Below are 14,870 nucleotides of genomic sequence, written 5' to 3'. Positions count from 1 at the left end.
TCAGCTGGGGGATACATGACAATGTCCATAACTCTGTGTAAAGCTTAAAATACGGAACAGCAATTGCTGATAGCAGCAGCATAAGAGTTTTACTATGTCAATTAACAGCTATACTGGGACAGTAAAACATGGTATCTAGTGAAGCTTAAATGATGGAATCAAACTTCTTGATTAGTCTCAATCCAGCTATCTGACACGCTGTTCTCCCTCTGAAATTCCTCTGACAGGGAACTCCAACATTCATATAAAAAGTGGAGCGTTCTGGGAAATTAAAAGGCTCACCCACTGGTTTCTAAATGTTGCCATTTCTGATGCCAGATTTTTGTTGATTTCTTCTTTTGCAGAACTGGCAGAGGATAGCATGGTTTGATCCAGTTGTATGGACTTGCAAAAATTCAGGTCCCTTCTCTTTACAGTTTATTCAAAATAAGGCAGACATAGCACTTTGCTTTTGAAAACATGACTTCCTGACTCTGCAGGATTTTCCAGTGGGCTTAGAAAACGCTAGACACACAACGACTGTACATAGAATATTCTATGAGATGCAGTTGTGCTTCCTTGTGCCTCTGTTCTTCCTGAATAATTTCTGAGCCCTGAGTGACAGGAAGGATAAAGACTTCCAAATTAATTTGTTCAGTTCTAGACCCTTTTGTGTTTTTTCCCCTGTGCTTAAAGAAAACACTTCCTTGTTAGACAGACAAAGGGCAAGATCCAGGCCAAACTAAGCAGTCTTAAATCCTGGTGATTCAATGGGAGAGTAGAGCAGATGCTCAAATATCTCCCAGTGAAATCAAAGTGCTCAACTGAAATTAAAGTCCTGGGTGATACCTAATGTAAACAAGAAGATAACAAAACAATATTCATATGGAAAATTAAATCACTGCGCTTTGTCTTTTTTTGCCTGTCTGCTTTGAAGACAGCCTTGTTTAAAAGCTGAAATTATTTCAAGACTATTCAGGCACATCAATAGGTGGAGCCACAGGTATATTTGCTATGACTCTAATTACGAAGTCTTGAAAGTGGGAATCCATTTGTCAAAAACCCATTCTGGGTCAAAACTTGTGTCAGTCAAGTTAAGATTTACCTGTGAAAGAGGGCTTTGTATCCTTCTTTTTCTTTTCTTTTAGTTTAATCTTTTTTATTATAATGTATTAATAAAATCTTATAAATAATGAGAAATAAAATAAAACAAGAGAATGCGGGTTAGGTTGCTGCACTCACAAGTGTGTCCCTTTTATGAATCCAGTTAATCACAGCTGGCAGGCTGCAGTCTTGGGAGGAAATGTTTTGCTCAGCGCAAGGAAAGAATCTCTATTAATGGAACCAGGTGATGTGAACGCAGTTCCCTAGGCAAGTGTGAGAAATGCACCCTGGAAGGAAACATCGCTGACTTTGGCCCAACCTTGAGAAAAATGTTCCCTCAGAAGTTTTGGAGAGCCAGTTTGCCACGTATCACACGACACGGCTGCTGCATCAGCTTATGTGAAACCACTGGGCTTTTTAAAATCTCCAAGGTGATTGTTCTTGCATATAGGTTATATCTTGATAAGTGGTAAGTGTCCCCCACCCTGGGCCCACAGACTTCGTACGGTAAAAACATAAGGGTGCTACTGAAATGGACCAAAGGTCCACTTTGTCCAGGGATGAGGAAGATGAGCCAGCATAGTCCTTTGTCAGCGAGGACAGGCACTGAAGTCCGGCAACATCTGGAAGGCCACAACCTCCTCATTCCTGGCCTACACCCATAATTCTGTTTGCAACAGTGACCAGCTGGATGTTTCTAAGGGGTGTGTGAGGAGGGCATAAAGCTAATGGCCAAGTGATCAAACCAAGTGGCCAACACTACAGCTTGTGTCCATGCAATTCACAAACACCGTATGATAACTAGCTATACCTGTGGAGGACTGAATTCTTGTGAGGAGGGAGAAGAGGAGGAAGAAGAAGAAGAGAAGAAGAAGAAGAAGAAGAGTCTCTCTCTCTCTCTCCAGTGTTTCATAATTTTATGAATCTCTGCCCTTTTATGGTACTTCCTGTGCATCACGAAATCATGCATAAATAGGGATGGAGGAGACAGGGGGGAGAAGAGGAAGGAATAAGATAGCAACCTCTACTGCTCCAACAGCCGTTCCGTTTTGCATAGCTCCATCATTTGGTGGTGTCACTTCAACTTCGACTTTTGCAGCGTTTGGGGCACCTGAAGCATATTCCAGAAATTAAAAAACAAAATGTAAGCAAAACTGAGAACATATCAGTTACTTTTCAACCATTAATCTGTAAACTCATTGAACAATTAAGCACTGGTATTTAATTAGCTGATATAAGAGTTAGTTTGAGACAAAAATAGTGTAGCTTAAACCTACTGAAGCCAGTGGCATTTAAAGGAGAGTCAAACTGAATGCTAACAGAGTTTAATATAATATCTTTGTAATCTTTACTTTCTTTGCTCCAATATCAAGTCTATTAATTAATCACCTACTTTTTTACACAGCTGCTCACCCAGAGCGAATTAGTCTCTTATCGTGCATCTGCCTCTTACAGACACAGCCAACTCCCAGGACCTCAGGTGGAACTGCTCAGGAGATGAAACTAGCGGAGAGAAGCTCTGTGATTTGCTCCTCTTTGCCCATACATAAGCATTTATGTTGCAAGAGAGGAAGAATTTGTAGTGCTTTGGGATTCTCTTAGTTCCTGTTCCGCTAGACCTGACTGGTGCAAGGATAAACCTGGGCTATTCACACACACCACAATTTAAAGACTCGTGAAAAGGTGAAGGAGGAAGGCATAAAAGACGCTGCTTATTCTGCAGTATATTCTCTGACTCCTAACCAGTCTCTAGAAGAATGTGGATAAGGGATGCGGGGCTATCCCTTAATTGGGGGACACACATATGTATCAGCTGGTGGGTTGCAAATGAGCCAACTTGTTGACCATCATTAGCCTGTGTGATCACAGAGGATTATCTAAGCCAGGGGAGGGGAGGGGAACTGGCTGAGTGGGACTGCACAGCTGTCAATCAGCTGATTCTAGTATGATGTCAGGTGATATCTTCAAAGGGGTTCACTGTCACTGCATCACACAACATGTGGGCAGGTGGGTCTGGTTTGGGAAATGGCTTGCTGGGCCTAATTAGGCCGGTGGGCTGCTGTTCCCCACTGCTGATCTAAGCTTAAATAAAACCAGGCATGGGAAAAAGATGTTGCAGAAGGAAAGCTTGTTCTTCACTTCTGCTTTCAACTTGGCGAACACAGTTGCACCGCATATACCAAGAAGCCAAGGGAAGCATGTTTGCATTGGAAGACAGATGAGAATGCCAGACCCATCCATGTTGTGCAGAACAGATGCAGGTTTCTTTGCAACAAAAAAAGTACATGCTATTTTGCAATTGTACTGTAAGTACAGAGGTATTACCTCATTTTTTAAAAAATGCGGTATCTTCTTGAGTAAAGTACTCTATAGCATTTCTATTCACATATTTAATTCTCTCCTCTTAGGCAAAGATCATAAGACGACCTGGCTGGTAGCCAGATTCTGCGCCCAGATTTGTAGGCACAGATCATCCTCTACAATAAAATAGCTTACCAGGGAAATGCTGAAGTTCCCCTTTGGGGCGCCTCAGGGTCAATTTTTTATGGTAGCCCAAATCTCAGTTGTAAGGGTGAATGTATATATCTCAACTTTAACTCACGAACTACTGCTGCAATCTGCTCCGATTGTATATTTTATCTTTATGAATGCTGTTTTTATTGTGTTATGTTATGTGAGCTGGTCTTTGATATCTATTCACATATCTGCAAACGAAATAATTAAATATTATTATGTTTTGCCTACCGGCATGATTAGCACTTCCATTCCGTTTTTCACCGTCCTCCACCTGACACTTTTTGGCCATCTTATGAAGAATAGATGCCCTTTCTTTGAACTTTCCTGAAAGAAAGAAAAAAACCACATTTGTAAAGCACAGCTATCGGAGGTGACAGATTCCTGTTACTGCCTCAGCTTCTTGCACCGTGAAACAGCAAGCTGAACTTATATCTTCCAACTTGAATAGCTGCAAAATGGTGGCTTAGTATTGCGTGTGTATTTGTATCACCAGAAGCTCCTGCAAGGCTGAGAGACAGCACCTTGGACCAAGGGGGCACATGGATTTGGTTTCAATTAATGCTGAATGAAGAAAGCTGTCAGAATTAACACCAACTTTTATTAATAGGATGACTGCTATGCTTCGCCTTTCCCCCCCATTCCTAGGAGACAAATTCCAGAAGAGACAACTAACAGCTCAGTCCTATGCAAGTTTACACTAGATCTCACTAAATTAAATGGATTGCAGCCTAAGAGGCCCGTGGCAGCCCAGAGACTAATGCATTAATTGTGGCAAAATCATTCTCAAGCTAGAGCCTACCTAGTAAATATAGGGGTGAATACCAATGATATCTGTCTGAATGCACAACTGACTTCTGCATGAGCAATGGGACTTCCTGCTCCTCTCCTCCCCCTATCACCCACCAGCCGACCCCAAAATCTTTTCCAGAGGATCCCACAACCCTCTGGGACAGATAGGGGGGTTATACCGCAAGGGGGACGGAGAAGAATTGGAGATTCACTCATGCAACCGGGGGGGGGGGGGGATAATTAAAATGTTTCTTTTTCCTTCCTCTGAGAATCTCAAGGTAGTATACAACAGTTTTAAGACACATATGAAACACTAAAACACAAAGAATAAAATGCAGCCAACAAATCATACGCTATTTACTTATCAATTAATCAATAAAATACTTTAACCCAATAAGACCTTTATGCAACTCAGAGACCTAACTGCATGACATTTGTAATTATCCTACAATATATTTTCTCCGTTCTGATAATGAATTTTGATAATGAGCAGGAACTGGCTGAGCGAACACCATGGACCAGTGTCTGATTCAAATTTAATGTAGTAAAACAACCCAGAGTTTGCAGCAAACCAGTTTCCTATTTTATCTGAAAATAAGAACCTGTCTTTTGCACAAACCAGGATACTTCCCATGATGGATATTGTTTTGCTCTGTTGCTGTCTTTGGACAAAAAAGCTTGGCATATTTGCTAAACCATGAAAAGCCTACGTAGAAGAGGTGAAAGTAAAAAAAAATGAATGTATGTACCTTAAGCAGCAATCTGTTTTTACAACTGTATTCAACTCCTTTGCCTGGGGAGTTGGGGGAGCACATGATTGTGTCTCCAGCTATAACTGGGATCGGCTCGCAGCACGGACTTCCCGTATTCATCTTAACAATTGCTTTTCAATTAGTAGTGGAGTGATTTAAGGATATAGCTCAAATATAATGGGAGGCAGTAGGCAGCGGGAAATACCAAATATTTGTGGGGAAATGGTGGAAGAGAAATATTTTTCTATTTCCCTTTTCATTATGTTTCTGAGATGCAGACAACAATGGTTTTTGCCCCCCTCAAAAGACCTTCCTGAGATCAGATTAGTTTCTAAAAATGTAACCTTTGTGGTTTTCTGAAAGGCTTTTGGAGAGCAGAAGATGGCTGGATGCAGAGAAGCAACGAAAACTGGGACTAGGAACATAGAAGGTTATCTATGAAGGCATAAAGCTTGGATATAATCATGTAATCAAATAAAAGATAAACATGGCAATTGATGGACACCAATAAAATTCGTCTCTCCAGCGGCAAGATTCATCCATCCCGAAGCATTTTTATTATTTGATGTTTGCAGTGTCCGATGGATGTATTTTAAAGTTGGTACTGGTTTGACACAGAAGAATGCACTTGGCAAACATGGCACAGCTTGAAAACAGGAGCATTTAATACAACATAATGTAATAGCGAGATCAATGGGTGCTTCAAGAAACAAAAGCCAGACTATATAAAGAGCGGTTACAAAGAGAAATGAAGAACCAATTAATGAGATGTCATCTGTTCATTAGTTAGTTCATTCTAATGCAGTGGAAAACACAAATCTTAAATAATAGGTACAAGACCTCACATGGTAAAGAGTACATATCTGCATATGAGTAGAAAAATGGATACAGATCGATTATGGAGTCATTAGAAGAGGCACACAAACAGAAAAAGGCTATTTACAATCTGGTCCTATTTTTCGGGTCCTATTGCACCTGTTCCTCTTGCAGCCAGAGGGACTCATGAACAGGCAGTTGTTCCCACCCCCCAACAAAGCCAGTGGTTGCACTGACTGCCAGGGCCATAATGGGGAAAGTGCTCATTTCAGCTGCTTAGCATGACACTCAAGAGAGCAAGGGAGGGGAACCTGGCAGTGTTAATCTCAAATCCCACCATCCCTGACCACTGGCCATGCTGACTGGGTCTGTTGAAAGCTGAAGTCCAGAAGCATTTGAAAAGCCAGCCCCATCCACACAACAGACTTTTCCAGTGCTAAAGGTAAAGGTAAAGGGGCCCCTGACCATTAGGGCCAGTCGTGGCCGACTCTGGGGTTGCGGCACTCATCTCGCTTTATTGGCCAAGGGAGTCGGCGTACAGCATCCAGGTCATGCGGCCAGCAGGACTAAGCCGCTTCTGGCAAACCAGAGCAGCGCATGGAAACACCATTTACCTTCCCACCACAGCGGTACCTATTTATCTACTTGCACTTTGACGTGCTTTCAAACTGCTAGGTTGGCTGAGCAACAGGAGCTCACCCCGTCGCGGGGATTTGAACCGCCGACCTTCTGATCGGCAAGTCCTAGGCTCTGTGGTTTAACCCACAGTGCCACCCGCGTCCAACAATGGACATAGTTTGTGGCAAAATACCAATATTACTTCCCGTTCGAGATCCATTCAGCACCAAATTAGTGAGAGAGGGAAGAGGAAAGTGCCTCACTTCCTTCCATGGATTCTTCCTTGCAATTGCCCCCTCCCTGAATAAGGATTGCAAGAACTCTCAGTGCAGTTCCACCTTTGGTTCAGCCATGGGGAGAAGACGATAGTAGCATCACCCACCTCTCATTCATCCATCAAAACTTTGGATAAGGACTGCGTGTGCTGATAAGATGGAGCAAACTGCTAACTGGCATAGCTTACGTTTTTAAAATGGCTGCACAGGTGTAAACTATATCTCAGTTGTTAATGTGGATTGCACAACATCACCTAACCTCGATGAAAACACTCATATCAATTAACCAAATAGTTTGATGAAGCTCTGAACAATTTGCACGTAGGTGTTTGCAAAATCAAAAGGTCATCTCCTAGCCTTGCTATATCCAAAATGAGAAGTGTGATTGATAAGTCTCATTGTGTCTTGCGTTAATAAATTTAGGCACATTTAGACAGTGGTCTTTTTACACACTTAGATGGGAGTGGGTCCCACTGAACTCAGTAGGGCTTGCTGTGGGCATGATCAGGTTTGCATGAAGAACAAAATTTTAAAATTGACGATCGGTGGAAGTGTGTGCTATGTTAAAGCAAAACTGATTTGCTGTATGGCAATAAAAAAAGAAACAGCAAATGCGAGTTGATAAAAATGTTAAGAAGTATGGTAGCACATCACACTATGTCAATGAAATCATGCAAAGAGGAACTAAAAAAAAAACCAAGAAGAAGAAAAGTAATCACAGTAGTTTTTTTGTTTTTTGTTTAAAAAAGAGTATAAAAAAATGCTGAGACAAAAATTCCAAAATATTTCTTACCTTCTTCAGTCATTGTGTCATAATATTTTAGCTTTCCATATGATCCAAGCTCTACAACATCATAGTAAAAGACACAGAGATAAGGAAGCAGCAGACATTCAAAGTAATCAACATGCTTTCACACATTCTCAATAAAATTCACAGCAATAATCTTTCTGCAGAGTAGGGAAGCACAGCTTGTCAAAATGAGACGTATTTATGAAAATTGCTTCTGTAGTTAATGTAAGCATCTTGGATAGGTTGGTTTGAGCACAAAACACAGTAAGTTTTGGGGTGTCACTGGAAATTACATTTTCTCTTCTAGGGTTACGTTTTAAGTTTCACCTTCTGAGAATCTTCTTTTGTAAACTACAATTTTATGCTACGATTTAATATTTACTTAGCATCAATAGTCTGCAAGATGCCTAAGAACACGTTCCGGTGAAAGCCTATTTAATGTTTATTGGGATACGATTGAAGTTCTTTTATTAATTTATTTTTAAATTTTATACCACCTTTTATCCAAAAACCCCAGGGCAGTGTACAAAATTAAGAACATAATTTACACAGTATAATAATAAAAAACATGATAATGCACAGCATAATAATAAAATAATCGTAAGAACAGCCCAACCTCCTCATTTAACAGGCCATAGATATTTACCGTATTTTTTGCACCATAACACTCACTTTTTTCCTCCTAGAAAGTAAGGGGAAACATCTGTGCGTGTTATGGAGGGAATGCCTACGGGTGGCATGCCTACGGATTTTCCTCCTCTAAAAACTATGTGCGTGTTATGGTCGGGTGCGTGTTATAGAGCGAAAAATACGGTAATGGCCAAAGGCCTGGAGCCTAAAGATATGTAATGATGGTTCCAGGCAAGCCTCTCTGGGGAAAGCATTACACAGCCAGGGAGCCACCACAGAAAAGGCCCCGTTCTTGTGTTTTAACCCTCCAAACCTCTCGGGGGGGGGGACATAGAGAAGGGCCTTGGATGACAAGCACAGAGTCTAGGTCGGTTCCTATGGGGAGAGGTATTGGGCTCTTGAGCCATGATTTAATTTAGGTTGTGGCTTTTTATGTGATATACTCTAAATATACCTCATTTTGTTTTTCATGCAGACTGGGTGGGAAGTCAAAAAGAGCTGCTGTGTAAGAATGGAAAACGATGTAATTGTAAATCTGAAAACTTAAATAAAAGAGGAATGCTTCAGAAATGCACATTACAGTCGCACTGTGATTGCTGAGCATATGTTTCAAAGAAAACATCTGAGTCAGGGAGCTTCTTCACCCCTTCGTCAAACAGAAGGAAAAGCCTTCTGCAAAGTGGAATTATCTTGTAGCACCAATGCAGTAAAGCTAAGATTATATAAGATGCAAATCAAAGGTGGAAGCAGTGTTGGAACTCTCCAAGTTCAAAGGGAAAGTTCCACTCCGAACTGGAAATACGAGCTCATTTTAATACCTGGGGGTGAGTTAATTGTTCAAAATGACTTTTTAAATTATTCATGAGATAAGTAGGGGTGCAAAATAATGACAAATTAAGGCAAATTCTTTAGAAACACTGTGATTCCCCCCCATCATTATGTTCTAGTCCTCCTTCGGAACTTCCATTTCTGAGCATTTATCACCGACTACCAAAACTGAAGCTTTGCAGAGACCTAATAATAGAATTTCAGATGTTATTCTCCCTGCTTTAATGGAAGCACTTAGAAAGTAATTATAGCAGCAACGGTCCATTATTTCGTTCTTTAGTCAACTCTTTCGATTCTTCTAATAACGGTCTGGGTTCAGGCACATTTCCATAACACTTGATCTCTCTCTTAATGTTTAGATCTAAGATCAGTGACAATTTTCCAATCTTAATTGCTAATAAGTAGAGGATTTTGTTTCCTGATGAATATGAAATGTATCTTACCTGTGCATCCCTGTACTGGCTAAAATGTATGGTCAATTTAAGAAGGACAGTCTCTTGCTTGCTATGCCACTGTTCAGAACTTACAGTTACGTGGCATTTACTTCAAAAAGTAAGAAACCAGGAAGTTGTTGAGTTTTTAGGGAAATGTGATTTTTCGGTTGACTTCCCTAAGATTCCTGAATGCCCTAAACACACCTCGTGGCGCTATCTGTCAGGTAGGCATTAAAATGTAACAGTGCCACGACAATGGTTAAACAGGACTTGCTTCAGAAGGCTTCATTAATGAGAAAACCATTTTCACATAACTCCCCAACCCACGATATTTGCAGTAGGAAAGGGACAGAGCAAAAACATAATTAAAAGGGTCCTTGAGAAGAAAGAGGCAGTTTTGCATTCAGGTCAGGTCTTTCAAGTTTTTCAAAGTTGACAAAGAAAAGCAGTGGACTTCATGCTCAAATTCTATATTTTAGATTTTTGAAAAATTAAAAGAATCAGCTCTTAACATTTTGTGGTCATGGTGAAGGGGGAGGTTGGGTGATTCTCTTGTCATAAGTGATTGACACAGGCAATATCAATTACATTTCCGCAACAGATTCCCAACCATCTTACACAATTCATCATCTTAGGAGGACTGGTGTATTTGTCTCCAACTCATCGTTCAGCCCGGACACTGAGGTCCAGCTCTGAGGGTTTTCTGGCGGTTCCCTCCCTGCAAGAAGCAAATTTACAAGGAACCAGCGAGAGGGCCTTCTCGGTGGTGGCGCCCACCCTGTTGAACACCCTCCCATCAGATGTCAAACAGATAAACAAGTATCTGACTTTTAGAAGACATCTGAAGGCAGCACTGTTTAAGGAAGTTTTTTATGTTTGAAGTTTTTATTCTGTTTTTAATATTCTGTTGAAAGCCGCACAGAGTGGTTCAGGAAACCCAGCCAGATGGGCGTGGTAGAAATAATAATAATAATAATAATAATAATAATAATAATAATAATAATAATAATAATAATAATTACAAGAACAAATAAATGGCTCATTTTTCTACTGGCGTTCATAATGCATGCAAGCACAATTGCATTCTGTTTTGTTTTGTTTTAATATAATTTTTATTGTTTTTTACAAACACAACATCCCATTTTAAACAAGAGTAACAAACTTTGGTTATCACAGCCTAGGACTTCCATCAACCTCAACTGATGGTTTTCTAACTTCCTTTCTAATTTTGCATTTTATTATTATAGTTATTGCTATGAAATCCAAATCCTAAATAAACTCCTTCTTAGTCTTCTTTCACAATTATTCATATAGTTCTCCTTACAAAACTTCTTGTAACCCTACAAGTGATGCCAATTGATTACAATTGTCTTTCAAATATATCATGAATTTCTAAGCACAATTGCATTCTGACATACGTATGGCATTCAGAGTGGGGTTGAAAGGAGGAGCATTTATAACACATGGCTCTGTCTAAAACAGGGGTAGGCAACCTAAGGCCCATGGGCCACAAGTGGCCCACGGGAGTCGTTTAACTGGCCCCCAAACTGGCCCCAAACCGAGCCACCCACTCAGAGTATCTGCGTGCTGCGCTAAACTGGCACAGCACGGTGCAGGGACTCGCTTCCATGGTGCCGGAAATAACACCTGCGGATTCTCAGATGCCAAAACATGCGCGATCTGGCCCACGGAGGGATCTCTGCTGGAGTGAACCGGCACAGGCGAGGTAAACCTTGCCGACCCCTGGTCTAAAAGCTGTATGAAGGACTACATAACACAGGGGTCAGCAAGGCTTACTTTGCCTGGGCCGGTTCACCCCCTCTGTGGGCCAGATCGCGGGCGCACATGAGTGAGAGCGCCTGCGATTTCCAGCATCTGTGTCTGCACAGACGCAATTTTGGGTGCTGCGAAAGCGGGTCCCTGTGCTGTGCTGCATCGGTTTAGCACAGCGATGCGCCAAGCGGGTGGCTCAGTTCGTGGAGGGCTCGTGGGCTGGCAAAACGACTCCCTTGGGCGACTTGTCGCCCACAGGCCTTAGGTTTTCGACCCCTGACATAACAACTCTTCCCACTTCCTTCTGAATGGGAGCAGCAGCGGTTTGAGGTGCAGCCACAATCATTATCTTAAGCTGACATTCTTTGGGATCCTGGAAAGAGAGTTTATCCTTAACATTTCTCATTTAAGGAAAATACAGTGGTACCTCAGGTTAAGTACTTAATTCGTTCTGGAGGTCCGTACTTAACCTGAAACTGAAGCACCACTTTAGCTAATGGGGCCTCCTGCTGCAGCCGCGCGATTTCTGTTCTCATCCTGAAGCAAAGTTCTTAACCTAAAGCACTATTTCTGGGTTAGCGGAGTCTGTAACCTGAAGCGTATGTAACCTGAAGCGTATGTAACCCGAGGTACCACTGTAATAGTGCCTGCCAAGTGGAAGTTTGAGGAAGGTACCAGGACGATCTCAGATGGATATAATAATCAAGGAGGAGGAAAGAAGAGGAGGTGTTCAGGAAAGGAATTTATTAAAAGAAAGAGACTAGGAGAAATGAAATAAGTATCATAAATTAACTGGGGGCGGGGGGAGAAAGGCAAAGGATTACATATTGCGATCTGAAGTGGTTTTTGAAAGGACGGAAGGGAGAGGGGTCGTTGCACAACATGCCTCAAATCAAAGAATGAAAATGAACACGTAAGGGATATCAGATACCCAGTATTTTGTAATCAGATTTTCCCATTGACAGAAAAGATACTAACAGAAAGGAAGGAAGGTACACACTAGCAAACGCAAGAGTAGGAAAGAAGAAATCAAGGCCATAAGTGCACAACATATTGGCACAGCTAGGGATCTGAAGGGTGTGTTATCTGTGTCTCCAATCTAAGCCTAAACAGATTCACTAGTCTAGGATTATTAGTCACTTTGTTTCAAATTCTGATACCTCAGAATTTCTGCAAATACATTATGCAGAATCAGCCCCTGAGTATGTAAGCTATGGTTTGTTTAGCCTGTGGTTTCTTTCAACTATGGTTTGGCGTTATGTCCAAACCCACCAGGCTTGTTTAACCACGAGTCATTCAGCCACTCCTTCCCAGTTTCTCGGCAAGTTACAGAGGTATGAGGCACGAGCAGTTGGAAAACAAACCAAGCTTTATGGATGCTTCAGATTCTCAGAAGACAAACAATTACCCAGGATAATGGTCTGGGGAATACTTAAAATCCTTAATAAGTGCCCTAGGTTAATGCCATTATTAGCATAATAGGTGAAAAAGCAGTGGCATATTGATTTCTTTAAAAAACGAAATGCATTTTGGATTGTACAGCTTTTTAAAGTATCCTGTTTAGTAGTATATTCTTGCCATACATTTATTATTACTGATTATTAACAATATTCACTAGAGGTTTGCACATGTTCAGGCAGATATAGAAACACATCTTTTCCCACAGGTCTTGTGCATTCTTAGTCTGAAGCATCTCTCATCCAGTCTCTCTTAACGTTCTACACATCTCAGCTCTTGACTGTCAGCTGTTCGTCCAGCAGCCATCGTATGATATAAACCAGTGTTTCCCAACCGGTGTTCCGCGGCACACTAGTGTGCCGCGAGACGTTGCCTGGTGTGCCGTGGGAAAAATTAAAAAATTCGAAAGATAGCTTCATATCCGGAGAGGCGGCCTTCAGGCGAGTTTTAATTTTAATTTTCCTTCTCCCACTTAATGCCCCACGCTCGCCCGAACAGCTTGCAGTCCTCGGTAACCACGGCGACCCGAGGGAGGGGAGGGAACAGGGAAGTCGAGGGCGGCGGCGAGCCGCGATGACGTCAGTGGGCCGCGCCGCCTCGCCCTGGCACGGTGTGAGAGCCCCGGCTAGTGGCGCGAGCTTCGGAATAAGTGGGATCCGCGTGCGCGAGACCGAGATCGCGGGTAAGGAGCTCAGCCCTGGGCAGGAGGAAGCGGGGCCGCGCGTGCGGGCCACATCCCCACAGAGAGCGAGCCTCCCCCGGCCCACCACTCCGGGCAGGTCCACTCGCATGAGGGGGCGGCAATGGCGATGGCCGGCAGCTTGCCTGCAATGCCATCCCTCGAGCAGGCGAGGAGCCCGGAGGCTACCAGATGCGAGTCCTCTTTCCCACCCTGCTCGGGAGTCCAGAGCACTTGGTCGCATTCAGGATCTAGAGTGGGGAAGCGGGGCTTGTGTCTGGGCTGGACACATTGGGCTGCCTGTGCCGCTCGACCTGCGGGGAGAAATCAGGGTGGGAGTCACGACCGTGAGGCAGGGCTGCCAAGTGTGGCAGAAGAGGACACGGCCGTCGCACCTGTCCTTAGGTAGGAGCTTCTTCCGTGTCGACCTGCTGCCCTAAAGTCTTGGCTTTTTTCTTGGCTTTTTGGTGGTTGGCACAGAAGGAAGGCAAGGGGGAGGGGAAAAAATTGAAACTTACACTTTCGTGCGTCCCTCCCGGCGTGACGCTGCGCGCTGACGTCACGGGGCTGTAATGGTGGTGTGCCTCGAGATTTTTTTCATGAAACAAGTGTGCCTTTGCCCAAAAAAGGTTGGGAAACACTGATATAAACTATTGGTGAAGCATTCAGCATTGCCTTTGCCATACTGGGTCCTATTAATCTCCCCCTTGGCAGTCTCCTTTTTCAGGAACTTGTGTCTTCTTAAGCATTCCTTTTCAGATTCGTTTCCGCAGCCAACACAGCACATACAAGATGGAGATTTACAGGCAATACAAAGTGAAGATTGAAAGCAGATTCAGGTCTATCTTATAAGTTGTATTCTTTCGAAGTTATAGTAATCAATTTAAGATTTTTGATTTATTTTCTAGCCTGTTAATTAGTGCTTTTTTTGCCACTGCTGCCGCCCCACCCCCCGCAGCCTGCTTCCTTTCTGGGTGCTAATTAACTGGCAGACAGAAAATCAAACTCATATTTACTTCCAATCTTAGTAGTAGCGAAAAGAAGGAGGTTTCGCTGATCTGATGGCCTAATTTAAGGGCTATTATGCAGTGCATGGACCCATTGACTGTTCCTCTCCATAGATGATCCTCCACTCCCGAAAGCTTCTGTCTCTGGCGTGATGAACATCTTCTTCTGAGCATGTGATGCTCATTGCTGAACTTCCTTATCTTAAAAGGGAGTTTTGGTAACCAAGCTTCATACCTTGGTTATCTCAATCACAACATAATTATCTCTGCCGACAGGAGTGTCAGCAGTCCATGACTAGTCCGCCACCTTTCCTCCCTGGAAGTGGCGATGTTACAACTTTTTAGCACCCCACATTTTTGGAATTTGAAAGTTGAAAAAACACTCCACTCTGACAAGGTCCCGAAGCCCTCCTGCCGCCTT

At 42.7% G+C, this 14,870-nt stretch overlaps 1 protein-coding gene across 3 annotated transcripts in view; it reads right to left on the bottom strand.

The window, feature by feature from the left end:
• Positions 1-14,870, bottom strand: part of SLC24A2 (solute carrier family 24 member 2) — an 83,372-nt gene that overhangs the window by 12,776 nt on the left and 55,726 nt on the right. For 2 of the 3 annotated variants that reach the window (XM_081176496.1, XM_081176497.1), the window contains 3 exons: positions 7,644-7,694; positions 3,829-3,924; positions 2,106-2,194 (listed from right to left, as the gene is read on the bottom strand). In XM_081176496.1, coding sequence (XP_081032622.1) covers positions 2,106-2,194; positions 3,829-3,924; positions 7,644-7,694 — 236 coding nt within the window. The remainder of the gene's footprint in view (positions 1-2,105; positions 2,195-3,828; positions 3,925-7,643; positions 7,695-14,870) is intronic. The other variant, XM_081176498.1, reaches the window with a different exon arrangement.

Source organism: Podarcis bocagei (genome assembly GCF_964188305.1).
Source record: "Podarcis bocagei genome assembly, chromosome: 17".
NCBI lineage: Eukaryota > Metazoa > Chordata > Lepidosauria > Squamata > Lacertidae > Podarcis > Podarcis bocagei.
The sequence above is the reverse complement of the archived record's forward strand: the minus strand, read 5'-3'. Positions and strand labels throughout refer to the sequence as shown.